Source organism: Pelophylax lessonae, assembly GCF_965119305.1.
Source record: "Pelophylax lessonae genome assembly, chromosome: 2".
NCBI classification, from domain to species: Eukaryota; Metazoa; Chordata; class Amphibia; order Anura; family Ranidae; genus Pelophylax; species Pelophylax lessonae.
In genome coordinates, this window is record NC_138769.1 from 747,335,811 (window position 1) to 747,360,243 (window position 24,433).

Genomic DNA, 24,433 nt, shown 5'->3' on the forward strand with positions numbered 1-24,433 from the left:
CTGTTTCTGTATTTTCCTGTTCCAACCCTCTCCTGTCCCTGATCTCTCCTGTCCCTGATCTCTCCTGTCCCTGACATTTTCTTTCCCCACCCTCTCCTGTCTCTGTCCTTTTCTGTTTCAACCCTCTCCTGTCCCCACCCTTTCCTTTCCTCCCCTCTCCTGTCCCTGCCCTCTCCTGTCCCCACCCCTTCCTTTCCCTGCCCTCTCCTGTCCCCATCCTTTCCTGTCCCCACCCTTTCCACCTCTCCTCCCTTCATAGAAGCTGTACTATCACCTCTCACAATGAAAAGTGCTCTATGAATGGAGGAGGCGGACCCTTCATCCATCCCCTCCTCCTCCATTAATAGAGAACATATCATTGTGTGAAGTGATAGTACAGCTTCTATGAATGGAGGAGGAATGAAGTTTTCCACAAAAAACTCAGGACAATTTCACCTAAAGAGGAAAATGTCCAAATTGAAAGAAATTTCACTCCTGTAGAAATTGGGATTTTCCTCCCAGAAGTGAGTCCATTTCTCCTTGCCGGGGACAGAGGGACATGTGTAATAAAGGAGATCTCACAAAGACTAAGCCCTCTATTTATGGGACAAATCGCTGTACAAATGTCTCACATCTGCATAGACACAACCAAACATGTCAGCGCCATCTAATGGCCATAATGCAGGATTTTTCCTAACTCCTCAGTTAATTAAATAAATATACTGAATTGTGGTCACTGGATGGCGCTGACAATATAGGAACCAATCATATTAGAGAGAAATATGGCAATTTTTAAATGTGTACTTCCTTTGAGGTTGTGCAAATGTATGCCACATTCCTACATTCAGTGCCAGGACAAGGCCATCCATTGGGGGCATGGACAGTCAATGCCCCAAGTCCCATGCTTTTGGTGGGGTACGGCCCGGATATCCCTCCAGCCCTTAGGCTTGATCATATATTTGACCTGCCCGGAACCAAATTCACGTTTTCCCATTATGTTTTTAGGGATGTGGCAATGATTGTTGGATAATGTGAACCAGCACTCCTTTGTTCTTTCACAGAGTGCTGCAGTTCCTTGTGATTTGGTGAGCTTGAAAATGTGCCATAGGTGCCAATGTAGTCATTTTTAATGACAACCCCGTGCATCTGCTAAAGTGCAGTGCGTTTCTCTGCGGGTTGGGAACTCATGTGATTTCCTGCGTATTCTGCAGCCACAGATATGTGAATCTAGCTTAAAAAGAGAGGGGGTTATGATGTGAAGGATCTGAATCATCGTAAAACCGATTTAGACCTCTGCTGGAAGAATATTTTACTGACTGGACCTTCGCAAATTTAATCCAATGCCCCTGCTGTATATTAAACCTGCTACTGGGAATTACCTTTCTCCTCTATGGAGACCGGAGTTGGCTTCACCAAAAGTGTGTGTGTGTGTGTGTGTGTATGTGTGTGTGTGTGTATGTGTGTGTGTTTGGGGGGGGGGGGGGGTTCTCCATCTCTGCAGATGAGGAGATGAAATCACAGCTGGGACACAAGGATCCAGACAGTTTTGGGGAAAATATCTCTAGATATGAATCCTCCTGAGAAGTTCCTAAAAAGACAACAGTCATTGGGATTCCATGGCATGACTTTAGCTGAATATTGGAAATCACAGCGTATTCCAAGGGGGCTCCGAGGTAAACTGATCCCAGCTTTGTTTGCGGACAGGGAGGAGTACAATGGTCTGTTTGCTCCATTGTTCTCCGAGTTTCATTTCTCCAGAAGGAAGAAGCTGCTCTGGATGTACAGATCACACCGGTGGAGTTTTGTCATGGTCTTACCTTCTTGCTGTTCTCCTTCGTTTGACATGTGCTGGCGGCCATCTTGGTTTCTGGGTTTCTTGTAGCCTCCCACCCTGCGGCTCCTCCTTCCCACTGGGAGGAGCTGGATGCCTAGCTCATATATATAGGAGGTCTGTGGCTTCAGTTCCCTGCTTGGTCCTCCTGTGTACACATGCTTCTAAGACTGCAGCTACTTCTGGTTCCTGTTCCTGGCTTCGTCTGACTACCCTGCTGGTTCCTGATCCTGGCTTCGTCTGACTACCCTGCTGGTTCCTGATCCTGGCTTCGTCTGACTACCCTGCTGGTTCCTGACCCCTGGCTTCGCAAAGACTCTGCATCGGTTTCGCCATCCGTTTGGACTTTTGCTTTATAGCTTGTTTTTCAATAAAGCTTTCTTATTTTCACTTATCTGTTGTTGTACGTCTGGTTCATGGTTCCGTGACAAGTTTACACTGCAGTCTGCATTGTCAGAGGGAGTTCAATGTGTAAAGATCTACTAATCAGGCGAACTCTTGGAGGGCCACCTACACAACATTCTCACCTTGTCCATCTAGACTGGTCACTAGAGCTTCTTCTACAGACTCTGACCCATCACTTCCCTCCTCTGCCAGTGACACTTTATTAGGATCTATAGAGGGACAACACTAGCCTGGTTTTCTACAGGAAGGCAGGTAATTTATAGATCTGTGTGTGAGGGGGAGGTAGGTGATCTATTGTTTTTCTTTGTGTGGGGGGGGAGGTAAGTGGTCTGTGAGTTCTGTGTTGGAGGAGGGGAGAGATAGATGATCTGTGGGTTCTGTGTTGGGGGGGGGGGGTAGGTGATATGTGAGTTCTGTGTTGAGTGGAAGTAGGTGATCTGTGTGTTCTGTGTTGGGTGGAGGTAGGTGAACTGTGGGTTCTGTTTTGGGTGGAGGTAGGTGATCTGTGGGTTCTGTTTTGGGAGGAGGTAGGTGATCTGTGGGTTCTGTGTTGGGGGAGGTAGGTGATCTGTGGGTTCTGTGTTGGGGGAGGTAGGTGATCTGTGGGTTCTGTGTTGGGGGAGGTAGGTGATCTGTGGGTTCTGTGTTGGGAGAGGTAGGTGATCTGTGGGTTCTGTGTTGGGGGAGGTAGGTGATCTGTGGGTTCTGTGTTGGGGGAGGTAGGTGATCTGTGGGTTCTGTGTTGGGGGAGGTAGGTGATCTGTGGGTTCTTTGTTGGGGAAGATAAGTCACCTGTGTGTTTTGTTTTGGGGGAAGTAGGTGATTTATGGGTTCTGTGTTGGTGGGGGGTGGAGGTAGGTGATCTGTGGGTTCTGTGTTGGGTGGAGTTAGGTGATCTGTGGGTTCTGTGTTGGGAGGAGGTAGGTGATCTGTGGGTTCTGTGTTGGGTGGAGGTAGGTGATCTGTAGGTTCTGTGTTGGGTGGAGGTAGGTGATCTGTGGGTTCTGTGTTGGGAGGAGGTAGGTGATCTGTGGGTTCTGTGTTGGGAGGAGGTAGGTGATCTGTGGGTTCTGTGTTGGGAGAAGGTAGGTGATCTGTGGGTTCTGTGTTGGGAGGAGGTAGGTGATCTGTGGGTTCTGTGTTGGGTGGAGGTATGTGATCTGTGGGTTCTGTGTTGGGTGGAGGTAGGTGATCTGTAGGTTCTGTGTTGGGTGGAGGTAGGTGATCTGTGGGTTCTGTGTTGGGAGGAGGTAGGTGATCTGTGGGTTCTGTGTTGGGAGGAGGTAGGTGATCTGTGGGTTCTGTGTTGGGAGGAGGTAGGTGATCTGTGGGTTCTGTGTTGGGAGGAGGTAGGTGATCTGTGGGTTCTGTGTTGGGTGGAGGTATGTGATCTGTGGGTTCTGTGTTGGGTGGAGGTAGGTGATCTGTGGGTTCTGTGTTGGGTGGAGGTAGGTGATCTGTGGGTTCTGTGTTGGGTGGAGGTAGGTGATCTGTGGGTTCTGTGTTGGGTGGAGGTAGGTGATCTGTGGGTTCTGTGTTGGGTGGAGGTAGGCGATCTGTGGGTTCCGCATTGGGAGGAGGTAGTTGATCTGTGGTTTCTGTGTTGGGGAGGTAGGTGATCTGTGGGTTCTGTGTTGGGGAAGATAAATCACCTGTGTGTTCTGTTTTGGGGGAAATAGGTGATCTATGGGTTCTGTGTTGGTGGGGGGGGAGGGAGAGATAGGTGATCTGTGGGTTCTGTGTCAGTGGGGGGGGGGGAGAGATAGGTGATCTGTGGGTTCTGTGTTGAGTGGAGGTAGGCGATCTGTGGGTTATGTTTTTGGGGAGGTAGGTGATCTGTGGGTTCTATGTTTGGGGAGATATGTGATCTGTGGGTACTGTGTTGGGTGAGGTAGGTGATCTATGGGTTCTATGTTTGGGGAGATATGTGATCTGTGGGTACTGTGTTGGGTGAGGTAGGTGATCTATGGGTTCTGTGTTGATGGGGGGGGGGTGGGTTGATCTGTGGGTTCTGTGTTTGGGGAGATGGGTGATCTGTGGGTTCTGTGTTGAGGGAGGTAGTTGATCTGTGGGTTCTATGTTGGGGGAGGTAGGTGATCTGTGGGTTCTGTGTTGGGGGAGGTAGGTGATCTGTGGGTTCTGTGTTGGGGGAGGTGGGTTCTGTGTTGGGGGGGAGGTAGGTGATCTGTGGGTTCTGTGTTGGGGGAGGTAGGTGATCTGTGGGATCTGTGTTGGGGGAGGGGTGATCTGTGGGTTCTATGTTGGGGAGGTAGGTGATCTGTGGGTTCTGTGTTGGGGGAAGTAGGTGATCTATGTTTGATAAGGTAGGCATATTGTAAGTAAATTTGTGTGAAGGCGCCTGGTTCAACAGTTAAACAGTACTGTAACAGAGGTTAAACAGTACTGTAACCTGCTGCCCCTTTAATTGTAAAATTACAATAACTAAACTGGATAAATGGTAAAAAGGCGCTGGTAACCCTGGATGTTATTATTAAATGAAAAATAATAATAGTAAAGTGCTAATTCTGTTGTGCAAATGTAGTGAAAAAATATATATAAAATACAGAGTGCTAGCTCTTGTTTCTATTGTGAAAAATAACGCTTTAAGTATTTGAAATTATTCAAAACAAAATAAAAGTGTTAATTTTCATAAACAAAATGACTATAAATGTAAAATAGTGAAGCGCTAGTGAGAAGAAAGTGTACTGTGCAATACAAAGAAATCCATAAAGTGCCGGACAGTGCAATAAGTTACCATTAAGGTGCTTGTTAATAGCAAATACACTTATTATATCTTCAAAAAGTTCCAATATTAAACATATAAATATATTGCTCTGTGAATAAATAAATTGACAAACAATTGTATAAATATAAATATAGTGCTTGAAAAGTGCTTGAATAGTGGGCTGTGATCCAGACAGTTCATGTAAAATAGTGTAGGAATTGATTTCCTATGGATCAGGGGCTCCGGTGAATAAGGGTGGTAATCGATGCCTCTTACCAGATCCTGGTAGGTCACACAGACCTCAAATGCCTGTGATCCTATTTCCTTAGGTGGATCACACCATAGGCTCACCTTCACTCCACCTTGATTATTTTTATGGTTTCCAACAAAAGGATGATTTGGAAAAAATAATAATATACTCCTTCTCCTCACTCCTCCATTAGTTACCTCACCTGGGTGTATATTAAGCCCATATGCAGGGAGACAGATAAGAAGATAAAAATAGTGTAATACTGTATTTATTTTATATTACATCAAAACATAAAAATGGCTGCTTACTTATTGTTGTGCCCACCTGGCACAGGGCAATGCCCATCAGTTGCTATGGGTAGTAGTGGGATGGGGGTGCAGGATCTGCAGTCTCCTGATACTCTCCGATATCCTTCCTAGTTCACCCTCGTAGCGTGGCAGCGGTCCGGCGTGCGTTCCAATGCGATAGGAGGTGACGTTACTATTACTCTCAACTTCCGGGTTTAGGAGAGACCAGTGATTTTGTTTATGAAAATTAACACTTTTATTTTGTTTTGAATAATTTCAAATACTTAAAGCGTTATTTTTCACAATAGAAACAAGAGCTAGCACTCTGTATTTTATATATATTTTTTCGCTACATTTGCACAACAGAATTAGCACTTTACTATTATTATTTTCATTTAATAATAACATCCAGGGTTACCAGCGCCTTTTTACCATTTTATCCAGGCATATTGTAAGACCTTTGTGTGTGAGGAGGAATCTGAAAGGGAAAGGGTGTAATATTTATTTATTTATTTATTTCAGGTACTTATATAGCGCTGTCAATTTACGCAGCACTTTACATATACATTGTACATTCACATCAGTCCCTGCCCTCAAGGAGCTTACAATCTAAGGTCCCTAACTCACATACATACACAGTAGGGCCAATATTTTTGAACAGGATCCAAGTAACCTACCAGCATGTCTTTGGAGTGTGGGAGGAAACCGGAGTACCCGGAGGAAACCCACGCAGGCACAGGGAGAACATGCAAACTCCAGGCAGGTAGTGTCGTGGTTGGGAATCGAACCAGCGACCCTCTTGCTGCTAGGTGAAAGTGGGTCGCTGGTTCGATCTGGAGAAATGTGTATGGGGAGGGATAAGAAGACAGGGAGGACTGTGTATGGGGAAGGGGTAAGAAGACAGGGAGGGCTGTGTATGGGGGAGGGGTAAGAAGACAGGGAGGGCTGTGTATGGGGGAGGGGTAAGAAGACAGGGAGGGCTGTGTATGGGGGAGGGGTGAGAAGCTGGGGAGGTCTGTGTAGGGGGGAGGGGTGAGAAGGGCTGTGTATGGGGGAGGGGTGAGAAGCCAATTTACAGAGGAGGTCCAGTGCTAGAATTCTTGCTCTCGCTCTAACGTTCACAATGATACCTCACGTGTGTTGCAAACACCATTTACATACAGTATGCGTGCGTGACTTAAGATTGTGTTCACTTCTGCTCGCAAGCATTTTTTTTCATATTTATTTAAATTTTTATTGACCTTTTTTTTTTTTTACAATGTCCCTTTATTTTTTTATCACTTTTATTCCTATTACAAGAAATGTAAACATCCTTTTTACAGAAATAAGGGATGACAAGTCTTCTTTATGGAGAGAACTGGGGTCTACCTTTGAAAGCAAAAGATCAAAAAAAAAAATGTGATATTTTGCTTTAAAAAACAAAAAACAAACCTGGTTACCTCGGCCCTAGACTGGAAGTGATGTCATGATGTCACTCCGTTCCTCCTAGATTGTAGAGGTGATCAGAGACGATCTGGTTTCTTCTCACCTCTGTGACCAGCTGTGCGAACTGTTGGATCATTTCCCAGGCTGACTGGTAAGAACAGAAGGCCCGAGAAACACTGGTGAGAAGCAGGAGGGGGGGAGGGGGAAGGGGACCCCCCACCCTCTCACTGCTTCTAATAGTGATACAGCGGCAACTGCTCAGATCGCTTTTATGAGAAACAGAATTGCAGGCTTCAGTCATAATCCCGGTAAACCATTTCAAAACTGCAACGAATATATACGTATTGTGTTTGGCAACAGATTATACATTTATTGATAAAACCTTTATTAACCACTTGCCTACAGTGCACTTTCACCCCCTTCCTGCCCAGACTGATTTTCAGCTTTCAGCGCTCTCACACTTTGAATGACAATTACTCAGTCATGCAACACTGTACCCATAAAAAATTTGTGTCCTTTTTTTTTCACACAAATAGAGCTTTCTTTTGATGGTATTTAATCACTACTGGGTTTTTTATTTTTTGTGCTATAAATAAAAAAAGACTGAAAATATTGTGAAAAAACGCATTTTTCTTTGTTTCTGTCATAAAATTTAGCAAATGAGTAATTTTTCTTCACAAATTTTGGCCAAAATTTATACTGCTACTTATCTTTGGTAAAAATAACCCAAGTAAGTGTATATTATTTGGTCTTTGTGAAAGTTATAGAGTTCACAAGTTATGGTGCGAATCATTGAAAATTGATCACACTTGATCACACCTGATGTACTGAAGGCCTATCTCATTTCTTGAGACACTAAAAAGTCAGGAAAGTACAAATACCCCCCAAATGACCCCTTTTTGGAAAGTAGACATTCCAAGGTATTTAATAAGGGGCATGGTGAGTTTTTTGAAGTTGTCATTTTTTCCCACAACTCTTTGCAAAATGAAGATTTTTTTTTTTTTACAAATTGACATGTTAACAGGTTATTTCTCTCACACAGCACATGTACATTTGCAACTACACCCCAAACACATTCTACTACTCCTCCTGAGTATGGCGATACCACATGTGTGAGACTTTTTTACAGCCTGGCCACATACAGAGGCCTAACATCCAAGTAGCACCTTCCGGCATTCTAGGAGCACAAATTACACATATAATTTCCTGACAACCTATCGCACTTTTGAAGGCCCTGGAGCACCAGGACAATGGAAACCCCCATAAAATGACCCCATTTTGGAAAGCAAACAGCCCAACGTATAATTTTTGAGGCATAATGAGTCTTTAGAATATGTCATTTTTTTTCCACAAGTTTTTGGAAAATGTGGAAAGAAAATGAAAACGCATTTTTTTTACACAAAGCTGTCCATTTATGCAATATTTCTAACACATAGTATGTACATAGCAAAAATTGCACCCCAAAATACATTCTGCTATTCCTTCTGAGTATGGCGATACCACATGTGTAACACTTTTACACAGCCTGGCCACATACAGAGGCCTAACATTTAAGTAGCCCTTTTCACAAAGTTGTCCATTTATCCACTTTAAGACTGGGCCTATTTTTGATACTTGGTGTTTACAAGCTAAAATAATTTTTTTGCTAGAAAACTACTTAGAACCCCCAAACATTATATATTTTTTTTTTAGCAGAGACCCTAGAGAATAAAATGGAGATCGTTGCAATATTTTTTATCACACCATATTTGCGCAGCAGTCTTCCAAATGCAATTTTTTTGAAAAAAATTCACTTTTTTGAACTAAAAAATAAGAAAACAGTAAATTTAGACCAATTTTTTTCCATAATGTGAAAGATAATGTTACGCCGAGTAATTAGATACCCAACATGTCATGCTCCAAAATAGTGCATGCTCACAGAATGGCGCCAAACATTGGTACTTAAAAATCCCCATAGGCAACATTTTAAAAATTTCTGCAGGTTACCAGATTAGAGTTACAGAGGAGGTCTAGGGCTCAAATTATTGATCTCGCTCTAACGATCGCGGAGATACCTCACATGTATGGTTTGAACACCGTTTATGTGGGCGGGACTTGCGTATGCGTTTGCTTCTGCGCGCAAGCTAACGGGGACAGGTCGCTTTAATTTTTTTTCCTATTTATTTTATTTATTATTTTTTTATTTTTACACAGTTTAAAAAAAAAATGTTTTGATCATTTTTATTCCTATTACAAGGAATGTAAACATAGGCATGACAGGTCCTCTTTATTATGAGATCTGGGGTCAAAAAGACCTCACAACTACACTGAAAAAAAAAATAGATTTGTTGAAAAAGGAAAAAAAAAAAAAACGGCCCTTTAAACCGGTTGCTAGGCAACGTGTTTTGATGTAGCTCCGGTCCTCCAAGACCATAGAGTCGAGTGAGGGCCATCTTGCCCTCACTCGACTTCCTGTCTCTGAGGATCCGGGACCGGATAGTTTTCCCCGCTGCCGGCGGGTCCGGTAAGCTGGGAAAACGTCTGGGACGCGGCAGGAGGGGGGGGGCAACTCTTCCCCTGCACCGTAAGGGTAATTCCGCGGCGAATCCGCCACTGGGACCACCCTTATCTGAAAGCCGACCGCCCGCCATTTCAAAAAATACCGGGGTTATGGCAGCTATCTGCTGCCATAACCCCAGTATTTAGCTTTTAATGGCCGACGCATATAGTCGTTAGGCGGTCGGCAATCGGTTGCATGTATATGGCAAACAGGTGACGATGACTGATGGGGTGACAGGTGATGCTGACTGATGGGGTGACAGGTGACGATGACTGATGGGGGTGACAGGTGGCGATGACTGATGGGGTGACAGGTGACGATGACTGATGGGGTGACAGGTGACGATGATTGATGAGGTGACAGGTGACGATGATTGATGAGGTGACAAGTGACGAAGATTGATGGGGTGACAGATGACAATCACTGATGGGGTGACAAGTGATGATGATTGATGGGGTGACAAGTGACGATCACTGATGGGGTGACAAGTGACGATGATTGATGGGGTGACAGATGACGGTGATTGATGGGGTGACAGGTGACGGGCGATGGTCACTGATGGGTGACGGGCGATGGTGCACAGCGGTACTGATGGCAGTCTCTGGTGACCGGTGAACTTTAGGCTATGTCCACATGTGAGCGTAGCGATTGCGGGCAGAATCACTGCGATTCTGCCCGCGATCCAGAATCATTGCAAATCGCGGGACGCCTGTGCGTTGCCCGTGATTTGCAATAGCACCCCAAACGCTGTGCGATGTTGCTGCGATTTCCGCCTGCCGAATCGCGGTAACATCGCTCAAACAACGCATGATGCCCCAAAGAAGCTCTTGTACCTTTTTTGGGCGTCATGCGTTGTTTGCGCGATGTTACCGTGATTCAGCAAGCGGAAATCGCGGCAACATCGCACAGCGTTTGGGGTGCTATTGCAAATCACGGGCAATGCACAGGCGTCCCGCAATTTGCAATGATTTCCGGATCGCTACGCTCACATGCTCACATGTGAACGTAGCCTTATGGGTGTCAATTTCTGGGCACTGATGAGGTGACTGTTGGGTGACAGGTGCAATTGGGGGGGGGCTGAGGACTGTGTGGGGACCTTTATTGGTGTGATTTTACTTTGTGACAGGTACACAGAGCAGTAACTCACTATTTCTAGCTCTGCTCTCCTCACACTGGAAACTGTGTGAGGGGAGAAGAGCTAGTAACAGTGAGTTACTTCTCTTTGTTTACATTTTGTGATCGGCTGTGAATGGATTCACAGCCGATCACATAGTAAACAGTCACTGTCAGTGACTGTTTACTACTGCCGGTGACTAGCTGTGTTCCTAGGGATCACAGAGCCACCGACATGACCGCGCTGCGCGCTCCCGATCGCGCATGTGCGGTCATCTTCCGGGCTCCTGTATTGTGATTGGCTGTGTCATTGGAACACAGCCGATCACGTGGGAAACAGCCATGTCCATTGGCTGTTTCCCCCCTGCCGGTGATGGGGGGTGTCCCGGGGACACGCCGACACCGGCAGTGCAGGGCGGCGCGCACACGATCGCGTGCCTGCCCTGCTTTTCTGGGATCACGTCATATGACGTCTTCCCAGAACAATGGCCGCACCGTCCCGCCGTCAATTGACGGCGGGCGGGCGGCAAGTGGTTAATGAGTGTTACAGACAGGTCAGGTGACAATGCATTCTTCCATGATGCCTGAATAAAGATGAAGTCAGTCAACAGGTCACACAATTTCCATATCCCATCACTTCCTTACCAATCAAAATGGAGATTTCACAACTTTATTCCTTCTGAAATGGGAAGAGATTTGGGTCACACATTCACCCAGACAGAAAGAGATCATATCCTATTCTTTACTCACAAATCCTCCCTTTCCAGCAGTGTCCAGGAGTCCAGATATAACCTTTGACCAGATGGTATACATTCCCCACTTTTACACAACATTTTTCCCACAACCTTTCCTACCTGTTGGAGGTGCAATAATGCCAGGGCGACTCTTTTGTTTGATCTCTTCCTATTAAAAATCCAAAATACTTACAACATCTTACAAAGCCCTCCACAACTCTTCTTTTCCCCCAACTACATCACCAACCTTGTCTCAAAATATCAACCAAACCATTCTCTTCATTCCTCACAATACCTCCTACTCTCCTCACCTCCAGGACTTCTCCAGAGCCTTTCACATCTTCTGCAACTCTCTACCTCAATCTGTCTGACTATCTTCTACTCTGTATTTAGGTGATCTCTGAAAACCCTTATCTTTAACACATTCACCTTTTCGTTTCTGTTATAAAATTTTGCAAATAAATAACCTTTCTTCTTAATTTTAGGCTAAAATGTGTTCTGCTACATTTCTTTGGTAAAAAGAACCCAAATCGGTGTATAGTGATGAGCTTTGTGTTCGAGACGAACCTAAGTTCGCCTCGAACACTGCCTGTTCGCCGAATAGCGAGCAAATGGGCTTCTTCGCGGGGACTTCGAGTTCCCACATCCATTATTCATTTAATAGGTTTTAATTAATATCTATAATTAAAATCAATCACCTGCTGCCAAGGGATTCGAACCCACGGTCTCTCATTTGCAAGCCCGGTATTCTCCCACCTACGCCACCATAAAGCCTGCTGATTAACACACAATACACTCGCCCTACACACAATTCCACATTCCTTCAGGGAGAGTGTAGTGAGTTACACAGTTTATCAGATAGTGCGGTCCAGTTCTGGGCACCGGTCCTCAGGAAGGATGTCCTGGAACTGGAGAGAGTCCAGAGAAGGGCAACAAAGATAATTAGGGGAATGGAGGACATCAGCTATGAGACGATTGAGAGGGGATATGATAACAATGTACAATTACTGTACTGGTGACCCGAGCATAGGGAACAAACTTTTCAGAGAAAGGGAATACAATAAGATACGGGGTCACTCACTAAAACTAGAAAAAAAAAACAGTTTAATCTTAAACTACATAAGGGAATCTTTACTGTCAGAGCAGTAAGGATGTCGAATTCTCTTCCACAAACAGTGGTATCAGCAGGGAGCATCGATAGTTTAAAAAAACTATTAGATGGGCACCTTAAGAAGAACAACATACAGGGGTATACAATGTTCGCTTCGCAGCAAACACACACACACGGGTTGAACTGGATGGACTGGTGTCTTTTTTCCTACTTCACTAACTATGTAACAATGGGGCTCCTGTTTGGCTGTCATATTACAATAGGCCCAGCGGGAAGCAGTTAATAATAAATGTTAAAAAGAAAGCAACTTTTTTTAACCCTTTTTATAGAATTATGACTTCTGTTTTTTTTCTGCACAGGTGGATTGATAAACCATTTTTTGGTCATGCTTGTCTTGTTACAACAATACAACAAAGTTACATGAGAAGCAAGCCATATGGATGTTATAAGTGACTGAAAGTCTTTATTGCAGTTCACTGGAAGATTCACACAGGACTCAAGACCTATCCGTGTTCTAAATGTCATGAATGTTTTGAATGCTCTTCAACATTGATCCAACCTCACAGGACAACAAACGAGAAGTAATTTTAGTGCTCTGGAAGTGACAATGTCTTTACTGTAAAGTCCAACCCATGTATATATGAGAAGTCATTTCAGAAGATATTTCTTGTTTGGAATGTGATAAAGGTTTTACAATGGAGGCAAAAGGTATAACACACCAGAGGATTCACACTGGAGAGAAATCATATCAGTGTTCTGAATGTGGCAAAGCTTTTATACAGAAGTCAAAGCTTTTCAGACACCAGAGGGTTCACACTGGAGAGAAGCCATATCCATGTGCTGAATGTGGCAAAGCTTTTATACAGAAGTCAGAGCTTATCATACACCAGAGGGTTCACACTGGAGAGAAGCCATATCAGTGTTCTGAATGTGGCAAAGCTTTTACACAGAAGTCATATCTTATCATACACCAGAGGATTCACACTGGAGAGAAGTCATATCAGTGTTCTGAATGTGGCAATGCTTTTACACAGAAGTCAGATCTTATCAGACACCAGAGGATTCACACTGGACAGAAGTCATATCAGTGTTCTGAATGTGGCAAAGCTTTTACACAGAAGTCATATCTTATCATACACCAGAGGGTTCACACTGGAGAGAAGCCATATCAGTGTTCTGAATGTGGCAAAGCTTTTACACAGATGTCAGATCTTATCAGACACCAGAGGATTCACACTGGAGAGAAGTCATATCAGTGTTCTGAATGTGGCAAAGCTTTTACACAGAAGTCATATCTTATCATACACCAGAGGGTTCACACTGGAGAGAAGTCATATCAGTGTTCTGAATGTGGCAAAGCTTTTACAGTGAAGTCAAATCTTATCAGACACCAGAGGGTTCACACTGGAGAGAAGTCATATCAGTGTTCTGAATGTGGCAAAGCTTTTACACAGAAGTCACAACTTATCAGACACCAGAGGGTTCACACTGGAGAGAAGTCATATCAGTGTTCTGAATGTGGCAAAGCTTTTACAGTGAAGTCAAATCTTATTACACACCAGAGGGTTCACACTGGAGAGAAGCCATTTCAGTGTTCTGAATGTGGCAAAGCTTTTAGAGTGAAGTCACATCTTATCAGACACCAGAGGGTTCACACTGGAAGGAAACCATTTTAAAGCTTTGAGTGTGAGAAAGATTTTACAGTAAATGCTGTGCTAAGTATCACCAGAGGATTCATAAGCTTCAGCTGCAGAGAGAAAACTCTGGAAGAAGGAGGAATAATAAAGGATTTGCGGGTGTCCCATTCGTTTCACAGCCCCAATGTCATCCCACAAGCTAGGAAAGACGTGAAAAGATAAAATGTGACTTTAGAAATAAAAAATAAATGAAAATCTGTGAGCAAACTGGAATGTAATGGTTGGATACACTAACTGAAGTGCTTATGTCCATCAGACACACACCTAGAAGGCCTGTAAATATTATACCTTTTTTATTTTTATTTTTTCAGATAAGTATCAGTGACTGAACTGTTTTCCTCATGAGTCTCATATTTTTATTTTGTTTTTATGGAGCTTTGACTGAACATGTAATACATTTTCATCATTCACTAACTGAGCGGTGTTCCCAAGTGTTTTCTTCCTTGCCTGAGCGAATACATGACCAACACTGCCTCAGTACCAGAGACTGGGATGGGATCCAATGGCATCTTGCCAAGCCTCTTAAGCCTCAGTGGAAGAGTCCCTTCCAGGTTCTTCTGACTGTTGATACACCATATGCCAGGCTTTGGGGCTCCAGCTATGCTCACCTTATCCAAACTTCCTCTCCCATGATCAATGCCTCCTTTCCATGTTTCATCTCCTCTCATGGATGACCGCTTTGCAGGCAGGTCTGTGGTTGGGACACCAGCCAGGGAGAAATCTCTGTTCAGTAAGAAAGTAACTTTCTAAGCTGCTGTAGGCCTTCAACACTGACTTTCTGCTGTTTATGGGATGCATTTAACAGTACCATTTAATTTCAGCTGGCTACTTTGTGTTACATTTGGTTCTACTGAAAGTCTCAGGGATTCCATCAGGTGAAGAAAGAATGTGCTTGATATCTTCTTCCTCTGTCCAGCTATTATTCATCTCCATAGACTATTCACACAGTACAACGGCAAGAGCTCTGAGCTTACCAAGTGTGAAGTGTGTTTTGAGGACTGACATTCCTCCAGTTGGGGTTCACTTTAACCTTTTTGCTGCCTGACCCCTTTTTTGCATTTTTTGCACACGTTTAAAAATAATTTTAGCCTTGACAGTTATGTAAAACCCCCAAACATTATATATTTTCTGAAAGCAGACTCCCTAGAGAATAAAATAGTGGTAGTTCAAATTTATGTCACCCGATATTACCTTAAAGGTATAGGAAACACAAAATTTAAATTACCCACATTTTGGTAAAATATAAAAGAGGTTGCGCTGAGTATATGGATACCAAATTTGCCAAACCGTAAATTTGTGTGTGCCTGTGAAATGGCAACAAACTTCAGTCCCCTATATTTTCTATAGGCAATGCTTAAAAAGCCCCCTACATGTATCAGTTTAGTGTTATGGAGGATGTCTGGTGCTAGAATTAATGCTTTCACTCCCGTGTGCATGGCAACCTGTGTATTGCAATCAACATTTTCATGCGTAGGTGCCCCGACGCATGCGCTTAAGTTTCTACGAGCATATAGGAAGAGGGCCTCAAAATTTCTTCGGGGGGAAATTTTATGTGCTTGGGTTTAACCAATTTTTTTGCAAAAAAAATAAAAATATTTGTAATTTTTGTTTTACTTCCCTTTCATCACATAGGGGACAATGTGATGTATTTTAGGTGACAGTTTTTTTAACCACTTCTTGACTGGAAGGTTTTTCCCCTAATGACCAGGCCATATTTTGCAATTCGACACAGCGTTAAATTTAACTGACAATTGCGCAGTCAGCCGTTGCTGTACCGAAATAAAATTGATGTCCCTTTTTTTCCCCACAAACAGCGCTTTCTTTTGGTGGTATTTGATCACCTGTGTGATTTTTATTTTTTGCGCTATAAACAAAAAAAGAGCGACAATTCTGAAAAACAGAAAACAAATTTTTCACTTCCTGCTATATAACATTCTCAAAAAAAAATTAAATATCAAATTTTTTTAACATTTTAGGCCAATTTGTTTTCTGCTACATAATTTTAGTAAAAAAAAAAAAAATCACAATAAGCGGATTTTGATTGGTTTGCGCAAAAGTCATTGCGTTTACTAACTGCGGGAAAGATTTAAGCCATTTTTATTGTTTTTTTTTTTTTTTACTAGTAAAGGCGGCGATTTTTAGCTGGACTGCGACATTGCGGTGGACAGATCGGACTGCCATTTTTGACAATTTTGGGGGGACCAGTGACATTACTACAGAAATCACTGCTAAAAATATGCACTGTCACTGTAATAATGACACTGGCAGGGAAGGAGTTAACATTGTGGGTGATCAAGGGGTTAAATGTGAGCCTAGGGGTGTGATTCTAACTGTGGGGGGGGGGGGGGGCGTGGTTTGTGAAATAATCTTAGAGACCTGTGATCCTATATAGAAGGATTACAGGGGCTCTGTGATCATTCCAGGGAGAAGAATGGTCAGCTGTGTTTACAACATCTGACCGTCCTCTCTCAGCGGGGATCGGAGCCGCCTGACCCGTGCATTGGCTACCCCGTTGCTGAGTGGGGCAGGAACGTGCCGGCGGCAGTGTGTGCGTTTGCCCCCCTAACTGCAGGTGCGCAACCGATGTAGGTCTACGTTGGTTTGTGCAGGAGAGCCACACTGCCGCAGTAAAAAGGTGGCGGGTGGTCGGCAACAGGTTAATGAGTCCTGCAGGGTCTAAAAGATCTGTCATTAGCAAACAAGTTTTTGTTTTTCCGAGTCTCCCCTTGTAACATTTTTATTACTTGTTGATCCTCCCAGTTGATCTATTTTATTCTACTTCCTATTGAAGGTTTAGCAATTTGGCAAAAAATGGCAGTTGGAGGGGTTGCTTACTGTCAGTTTTAATTCATATGGAGGTTTAACCCTTAGAAAAAACTCCTGTTGCTGTAACTGCTTTAGAAGCGTTAGCTGAAGTTGGGCTTTTTCTGTTGTGTGTCTTACTTACACATAGTTACATAGTTAGTCAGGTTGAAAAAAGACACAAGTCCATCTGGCTCAACCATTTAAAAAAAAAAAACAGTAAAGAAAACCCAATCATACAATCCCATATACACAATCCTATACCCACAGATGATCCAGAGGAAGGCGAAAAACCCCAGCAAAGCATGATCCAATTTACTACAGCAGGGGAAACAATTCCTTCCTGATCCCCAGAGAGGCAATCGGATATTCCCTGGATTAACTTTACCTATAAATCCTAGTAGCCATTTATATTATGAACATCCAGGAAAGAATCCAGGACTTTTATAAAGCAATCTAGTGAGCTGGCCAGAACCACCTCTGGAGGGAGTCTATTCCACATTTTCACAGCTCTTACGGTGAAGAAACCGTTCTGTATTTGGAGATGAAATCTATTTTCCTCTAGACGTAAAGAGTGCCCCCTTGTCCTCTGTGTTCACCTTAAAGTGAACAATTCAACGCCAAGTTCGCTATATGGACCCCTTATGTATTTATACAAGGAGATCATATCCCCCCTTATGTATTATACATGGTGATCATATCCCCCCTTATGAATTTATACATGGTGATCATATCCCCCCTTAATCTCCTCTTCTCAAGAGAGAATCAATTCAGTTCCTTTAATCTCTCCTCAATGCCTCTTATCAGTTTGGTTGCCCTTCTCTGCACTCTCTCCAGTTCCCTGATATCCTTTTTAAGAACTGGAGCCCAAAACTGAACTGCATATTCCAGATGAGGTCTTACTAATGATTTGTAGAGGGGAAAAATCCTCTCTCTCTCTCTGGAGTCCATGCCTCTGTTATACAAGAAAGGACTTTGCTTGCTTTGGAAACAACAGCTTGGCATTGCATGCTATTATTTAGCTTAGGATCTATCAGAACACCCAGATCCTTCTCCGCCATGGATTCTCCCAGATCCTTCTCTGCTATGGATTCTCCTAGATCCTTCTCCGCTATGGATTTCCCCAGATCCTTCTCCGCTATGGATTCCCCCAGATCCTTCTCCACTATGAATCCCCCAGATCCTTCTCCGCTATGGATTCCCCCAGATCCTTCTCCGCTATGGATTCCCCCAGATCCTTCTCAGCTATGAATTCCCCCAGATCCTTCTCCGCTATGAATTCCCCCAGATCCTTCTCCGCTATGGATTCCCCCAGATCCTTCTCCGCTATGGATTCCCCCAGATCCTTCTCCGCTATGGATTCCCCCAGATCCTTCTCCCCCTAGTATGTATGATTCATGCATATTCTTACCCCCAAGTGCATAACTTTACATTTATCAACATTAAACCTCATTTACCCCATAGTTGCCCAATGAAACAGTGCATTGAGGTCAGCTTGTAAGTTGGAGACATCATATAGGGAAGTTATTCCACTGCAAAGCTTGGAGTCATCTGCAAAGACTGAAATGCTACTTTTAATCCCAGACCCAATATCATTTATAAAGATATTAAAAAGTAACGGTCCCAACACTGAACCTTGGGGTACACCACTGATAACCTTACACCATTCAGAGTAAGAATCATTGACCACTACTCTCCAAATTCTATCTTTTAGCCAATTTTTTATCCAATTACAAACTGATCTTTCCAAGCCTGTAGACTTTACCTTACACATTTGCTTATAATCTATCTAAGACTTCCCTGTACAGGGTGACAACACTGCTGTGTAATGTTACTGCAGAATGATGGGGGTTGTCACCCTGTTACAGAAGGTGGGAAAATAACAGATCTACAGACAGGATAACAGGTGATAAAACGATGTTGCAGAGGGAACTCTGGGAATGATAATGACAGATTGCATTACACATTAAGTTAGCAGACTTCCTGCTGTTGGTCTTATGTATGAATTGTGTTCTGATATTTACTGTCCTGCTGTAAAAGGTGTAAATGATTGCCCACATCTTTCCTGTAGTAGCCGGGACTACAGACTCATATTAGGAATATCAGGATGGGTACCTACCCAAGGGGGTCACCTTTTTGGTTTTAGGAGAAACATTTTGCATGGATTCTTAAATTCCATTAATGACACCGACAAGGGAAGTCTCACTTACCTCGCTAACAATAGGAGAGCCAATCACAGGCCAGTAACATTTCATGGTTCTCAATGTAATTGCAGAATGTTTAATCCCCATTGGTTCAATGGATTTCTAGTCCTTCCAGATAAAATAAACTTCTTGTGTGGAAGGAGCACCCTAAAATGTCTTCCCTTCAATTCCACCATAGCTGTACTTTAGGTTATGTTGCCCCTCCCATATCTGTAAGGGAAAGCCTCAATTTCTCCCAATACTTTTACATTGTTACTGCTATTTGGCTGCGGTGGCTCCCCATGACCTAGTAGAGGCTGTCTGATATACTGATGAGTCTCCAGACGGAGTGTGTCAAGCATACACAGACACCATAGTCTCTAGGCCAGGTGTATATTCTCTATGTATTTTCTCCCAATACTCCCCTGGCCTTCCAGTGAGAAGAAACATTTTCTCTGGAGTGGAAATGTTTTATGCAGTGATCCCTTCATAGACGGGTTGGGGAATCTAAGTAATCTAAGATAATTAGGATGAACCCGTGTACTGGAGTCATGGATCAGATAACCAATGAGACCATTGATGTTATAGCAGAGCTGACAGCAGAAGTGTCTCCATCACCTAAGGTGGTGTCACAGAACTGCATGGCTGCTGACTATCTCTGGGAAGCCCAAGGTGGAGTCTACAATCTGGTGTCACATAGAGAGTGTTGTACATTTATTTTATATCATGAGGATCTCAGAAGGAGATATCTACACAAGGTAAAGGAGATCCAACAGGTACCTGGGTGGGGGGAAGTGGGATCCATTGTCTTGGATGGGTTTAGTTGGAACTTGGTTGAGTAATATGGTGGGTTTGCTTCCTAAGCCATTAGTTGTTACTATAGTTGTGATAATAATTTTCTACATTGGTGGGATTCTTTCTTTTACTGCCAGAGTTGATTGTACATTTTTTATGCACATGGTTAAATTCACATTTTTAGCCTAGATGATTATTTAAAACTCACAAACATTTTTTTTTCTCAAAGCAGAGACTCTGGAGAATAAAATGTTGGTAGTTTTAATTTTTTATGTCGGAGGATATTAGCACAATTTTTTTTATCAAATGCACATTTTCTGTAAAAAAAAAAGAAGCACTGCAGATAATTTTAGGGCACACAAACACAATTTATTACCCAATTTATTTGGTGAAATATAAAATATGAGGTTTGTGTCTTGTATATAGATACCAAATATGTCAAGCTCTAAAAATTGGATGGACTTGTGAAATGGTGACAAACTTCAATACCAAAAATGTCCCATAGGTGACGCTCTAAAATCCTTTACAGGTCATCAGTATAAATAGTTATCCATGAATGATGTCCCTAGAGTTATTCCTCTCACTCTGGTGTGAGCAGCGATATGTAAGATGTGTCGTGTGATTGTTGTTTTCCTACATAACCGCACCCAACACTGGCGTTTACTATATGTACACGGGGGGGTACATTTTTTTTGTGTGTTTTTATTATTTACAGTGTGATACTTTAAGTTTGTTTTAACTTTTCCCTCAACTTTATTTCTATCACATAGGGGGTTGATAGCCCTTCATGTGATAGCATATTGCTGGTCACAGGTCCTCTTTAAAGAGACGTTAGACCCCCTAATGTCACCTCTGTACCCCAAAAAAGATGGTCAAGCACAGATTGGAGTGAAAGGGTTACACTAATGTACATCTGCCAGATCTGTATCTGAGGAGACCATAAAAGCAGCATTAGAAAGAAATGTGAGCTTGGCTTCAGTCAGGCGATGGTCCTGGTGGTCATGGTCTTGTTCTCCTTCAGGTCCTCTAACCTTGTAGATGGGGACATGGACTTGTTGTGTGGGAATGAGCAGGAGGGGCTCGGGGTTATCTTCTACCCAATGAGCTTGTTATGGATAAAAGATGAAAGTGTCTTCTGGGAATTTACAGGGATTTGGATGTTTAGAGAGTTACATAAGTGGGCGGGGCTGGTATTAATGAGGGGCGTGTCATATGGTAATCAGTTTCATAGCATAGATGATAAAAATTGTATAAATAGATCCTTTAAATGTAAACAATCTATCTCTGTTCTTCTGTTGGTAAAGTGTCACATATATATGATTAATAAAGTTGGATGATATTTTCACCGCACAATACTGTGGTCTGGGTTCTTCTACAACACATCCACCCAAAAATGTAATATTCCAGTTATAGGAGTCTGATGGAATGGGTGACAAGCTGATTGTATCTCTTAGGTCCCTTGTACATGGGGGATCCAGTCCCTGTGTGTGCAATGCTGGCGGTATAATACACCTGGTAGGCACAGGCACAGCGTCCACCCCCGCTGCCTGCAGCCTGTCAAAGTCTACACTACAGCTGGACTGGGCTAAATGCTGCACCACGTTTACCTCGTGTTTAGGGCACTCTGTGTTCAGGGAGAAATGCCCGTCATCCTGATCAGACAAAGCATAAAGCAGATGTAGGCAGGTGCAGTCTTCTTCTTCCACTGTAGGTGGCGCCCAACTAGAGTGGGATCACAGCCTGGAGAGGAAGTCAGGGGAAACGTGGTCTCTCTGTGGCTTCCTGGACTCAGTGTGTAATAAAGGGTCCACTTGAATCCTGGAGCCATTTATTAAATGTTTTTTATTTTTTTGTTTACATGTTTTAAAAATCATTTTATGGCCTGAAGATTACTTAAAACCCCCAATATATTATATATCTATTTACAGCAGACACCCTAGAGAATAAAATGTTGGTAGTTCTAATTTATTTATGTTACATGATATTAGAGCAATGCTTTATAAAAGGCAAAATTTTAGTAAAAAAATACATTAAAGTTATTTCTTGGCACATAAATGCAATTTAACCTCTTTAGCTTCAGAAGGTCCCCCCCCCCCCCCCTTCATAAAATATCCAATAAAATCTATTTTTTTCATTAATTTAGGACAAAATGTATTTTTTTGTATCAAAGACATGTAGCAGAATACAATACAGTCTACAAACTATGGGATATATACTGGAATTTACGCAGCTTTTACTTTCTGACTGCCTATCACATTTCTTGAAGTACTAAAATGCCACGGCAGTACATAAACCCCCAAAATGACCCCTTTTTGGAATGTAGACGCCCCAGAGATATTTGCTGAGAGGCATGGTGAGTGCATGGAAGATTTTATTTATCGCAAAAAGGTTTTTGAATATGACAAAAAATTGTTTTTCTTTTTTGTACACAAAGTTGTCACTTTAATGAGATATTTCTCACACAATCCATGGATATATGTGACATTACACCCCAAAACACATTCTGCTACTTCTCCTGAGTATGGGTATCCCACATGTGAGAGAGGTTTTGTCAGTCTAGCCACATACAGGTCCCCAAAATCCAATGACCACCTTCAGGCTTCCAAAGGGCGTATTTCTCTTCCTCACTACCTATCACAGTTTCGGAGGTCCTGAAATGCCAGGATAGAACAAACGCCTCCAAATCACCCCCTTTTTGGAAAGTAGACACCCCAAAGTATTTGATAAGAGGCATGGTGAGTATTTTGCAGATCTCATTTTTGTCACAAGGTTTTGAAAAATGAAAAAATAAAATAAAAAGTCCATGCGGCGGCCTGCCTGTGTGATATAGCGGCAGCAGCTGCTGCTCTCCCTGTCAGGCTTCACCAGTCCAGCGCTGTGCAGAGGGATCATCCCATCCAAAGAGGGATCTCCATCCAGGTGGATGATAAACACTGACATGTGGTTTGGATGAGTCTTTAAGTATCTGATTTTGTGAGTACATAAACGCATGTATATGGGAGTAAACACAACACAATGTGACTCTGGGGACAAAACACAAGTTTGTCTCCTTTGATCCCCTGTCCTTCCCAATGCTAAAAAATGCACTGAGAACGCATGTAAACGCACATGTGGAAATTCATGAGAAACGTGCAGTTCCTGGTGTGATCGGACCCTTACAGGGAAAACTTTTATTTGGGGGTGACGTTTGGTGACAATGTGATCAGTTACACCCACTTATGTTTTATTTCACCATTACTTTTCTTTTATATCAGTGTTTTCACTTCAGTACATGAAATAATCTGATATCTGAGGGAAATCTGAGAGCGATATGAAGACTTTGTGGCGTTATATTGTATGTTCATATGTCTGTGTGTACATCAGACCGAAAAGAGGGACAGAGAAATATGGAGTGATGGGAGATATGATAAAATACAATCTCATTACCTCCTCCACTGATACTTCCAGCAACGTCTCCTCTATAATTCCTCCCACATGGAGCTTCCTGTCTGTACCTCACTTCACTTCCTGTCTGTACTTCACTCCCTGTCTGTACCTCACTTCCTGTCTGTACCACAGTTCACTTCCTGTCTGTACCTTACCTCATTTCCTGTCTGTACCTCACTTCATTTCCTGTCTGTACCTTACATCACTTCCTGTCTGTACCATATCTCACTTCCTGTCTTCCAGAGAGATTTCCTGTCTCTGTATAAGTGAGATCGCCACCTTGTGGAGCTCAGAAGAACTGCAGCCACAAGAAATATCACATGAAGCTAAAACCAAACTGTGTACAATTAAAGCAAGATTTATTAACCTCTTGACCTCTGAAAGGTTTTACCCCCTTCATGTCCAGGGCTTGTTTTGCAATTCAGCACTGTGCTACTTTAACCACTTCAGTTCCGGGAACTTTTACCTCCTTCCTGCCCAGCAGTGTTGCCAACCCCCCCGGAGGGAAATTTACTGGCAGAATGTCCAAATTTACGGACGGCACCAATTTTTTACTGGCATTGCAAAAATGTACATAAACAGGCTGTTTTCAGTGCTAAACCGTGCAAATATCAATACTAAAACTATAAACATGTAGATAGTGCTATTAGCAATGTGTTTAGGTTAAACAAAAGTCAAAAACCATATTTCTCCATTTACATGAAGATAAGATTAATATAACCCAGCCAGCACAGTGTTCCCCCATATATCAGAGTGTGCAGCATTCCCCCTTACAGTGTAACTCTGACATAAAGAGGAATGCTGCAGATCTTGATTTAAGGGGGAACTCTGATTTAAGTGGGTGCTCTGGTGACCAGAAACCGCCTTATATCAGAGTCCACTGCATTCCCCTTTACATCAGAGTTCCCTTTTATATCAGGGTCCGCAGAGTTTCCCCCTTCGCACTGTAAGGGGAGAATCCTGCAGACTCTGATGTAAAGGGGAACGCCAGGAACTCTGATGTGGGGGGCAATCTGGTGACCAGAGACCACCTTCCACAGAGTGAATACATTAAGATATGGGGGGTTACTAATATAGAGGGATCTTTATATCAGTGACCCCCCATCAGACTGGTCTGGCGGTGCTGTCACT

General features: G+C 43.0%; 1 protein-coding gene across 1 annotated transcript in view; it reads left to right on the top strand.

The window, feature by feature from the left end:
- The window catches only part of LOC309548373 (uncharacterized protein), a gene marked incomplete at both ends in the record, with an annotated part of 539,651 nt that overhangs the window by 251,953 nt on the left and 263,265 nt on the right, over positions 1–24,433 (top strand). Inside the window, one exon of the mRNA XM_082248311.1 lies at positions 13,218–14,018. Coding sequence (XP_082104437.1) covers positions 13,218–14,018 — 801 coding nt within the window. The remainder of the gene's footprint in view (positions 1–13,217; positions 14,019–24,433) is intronic.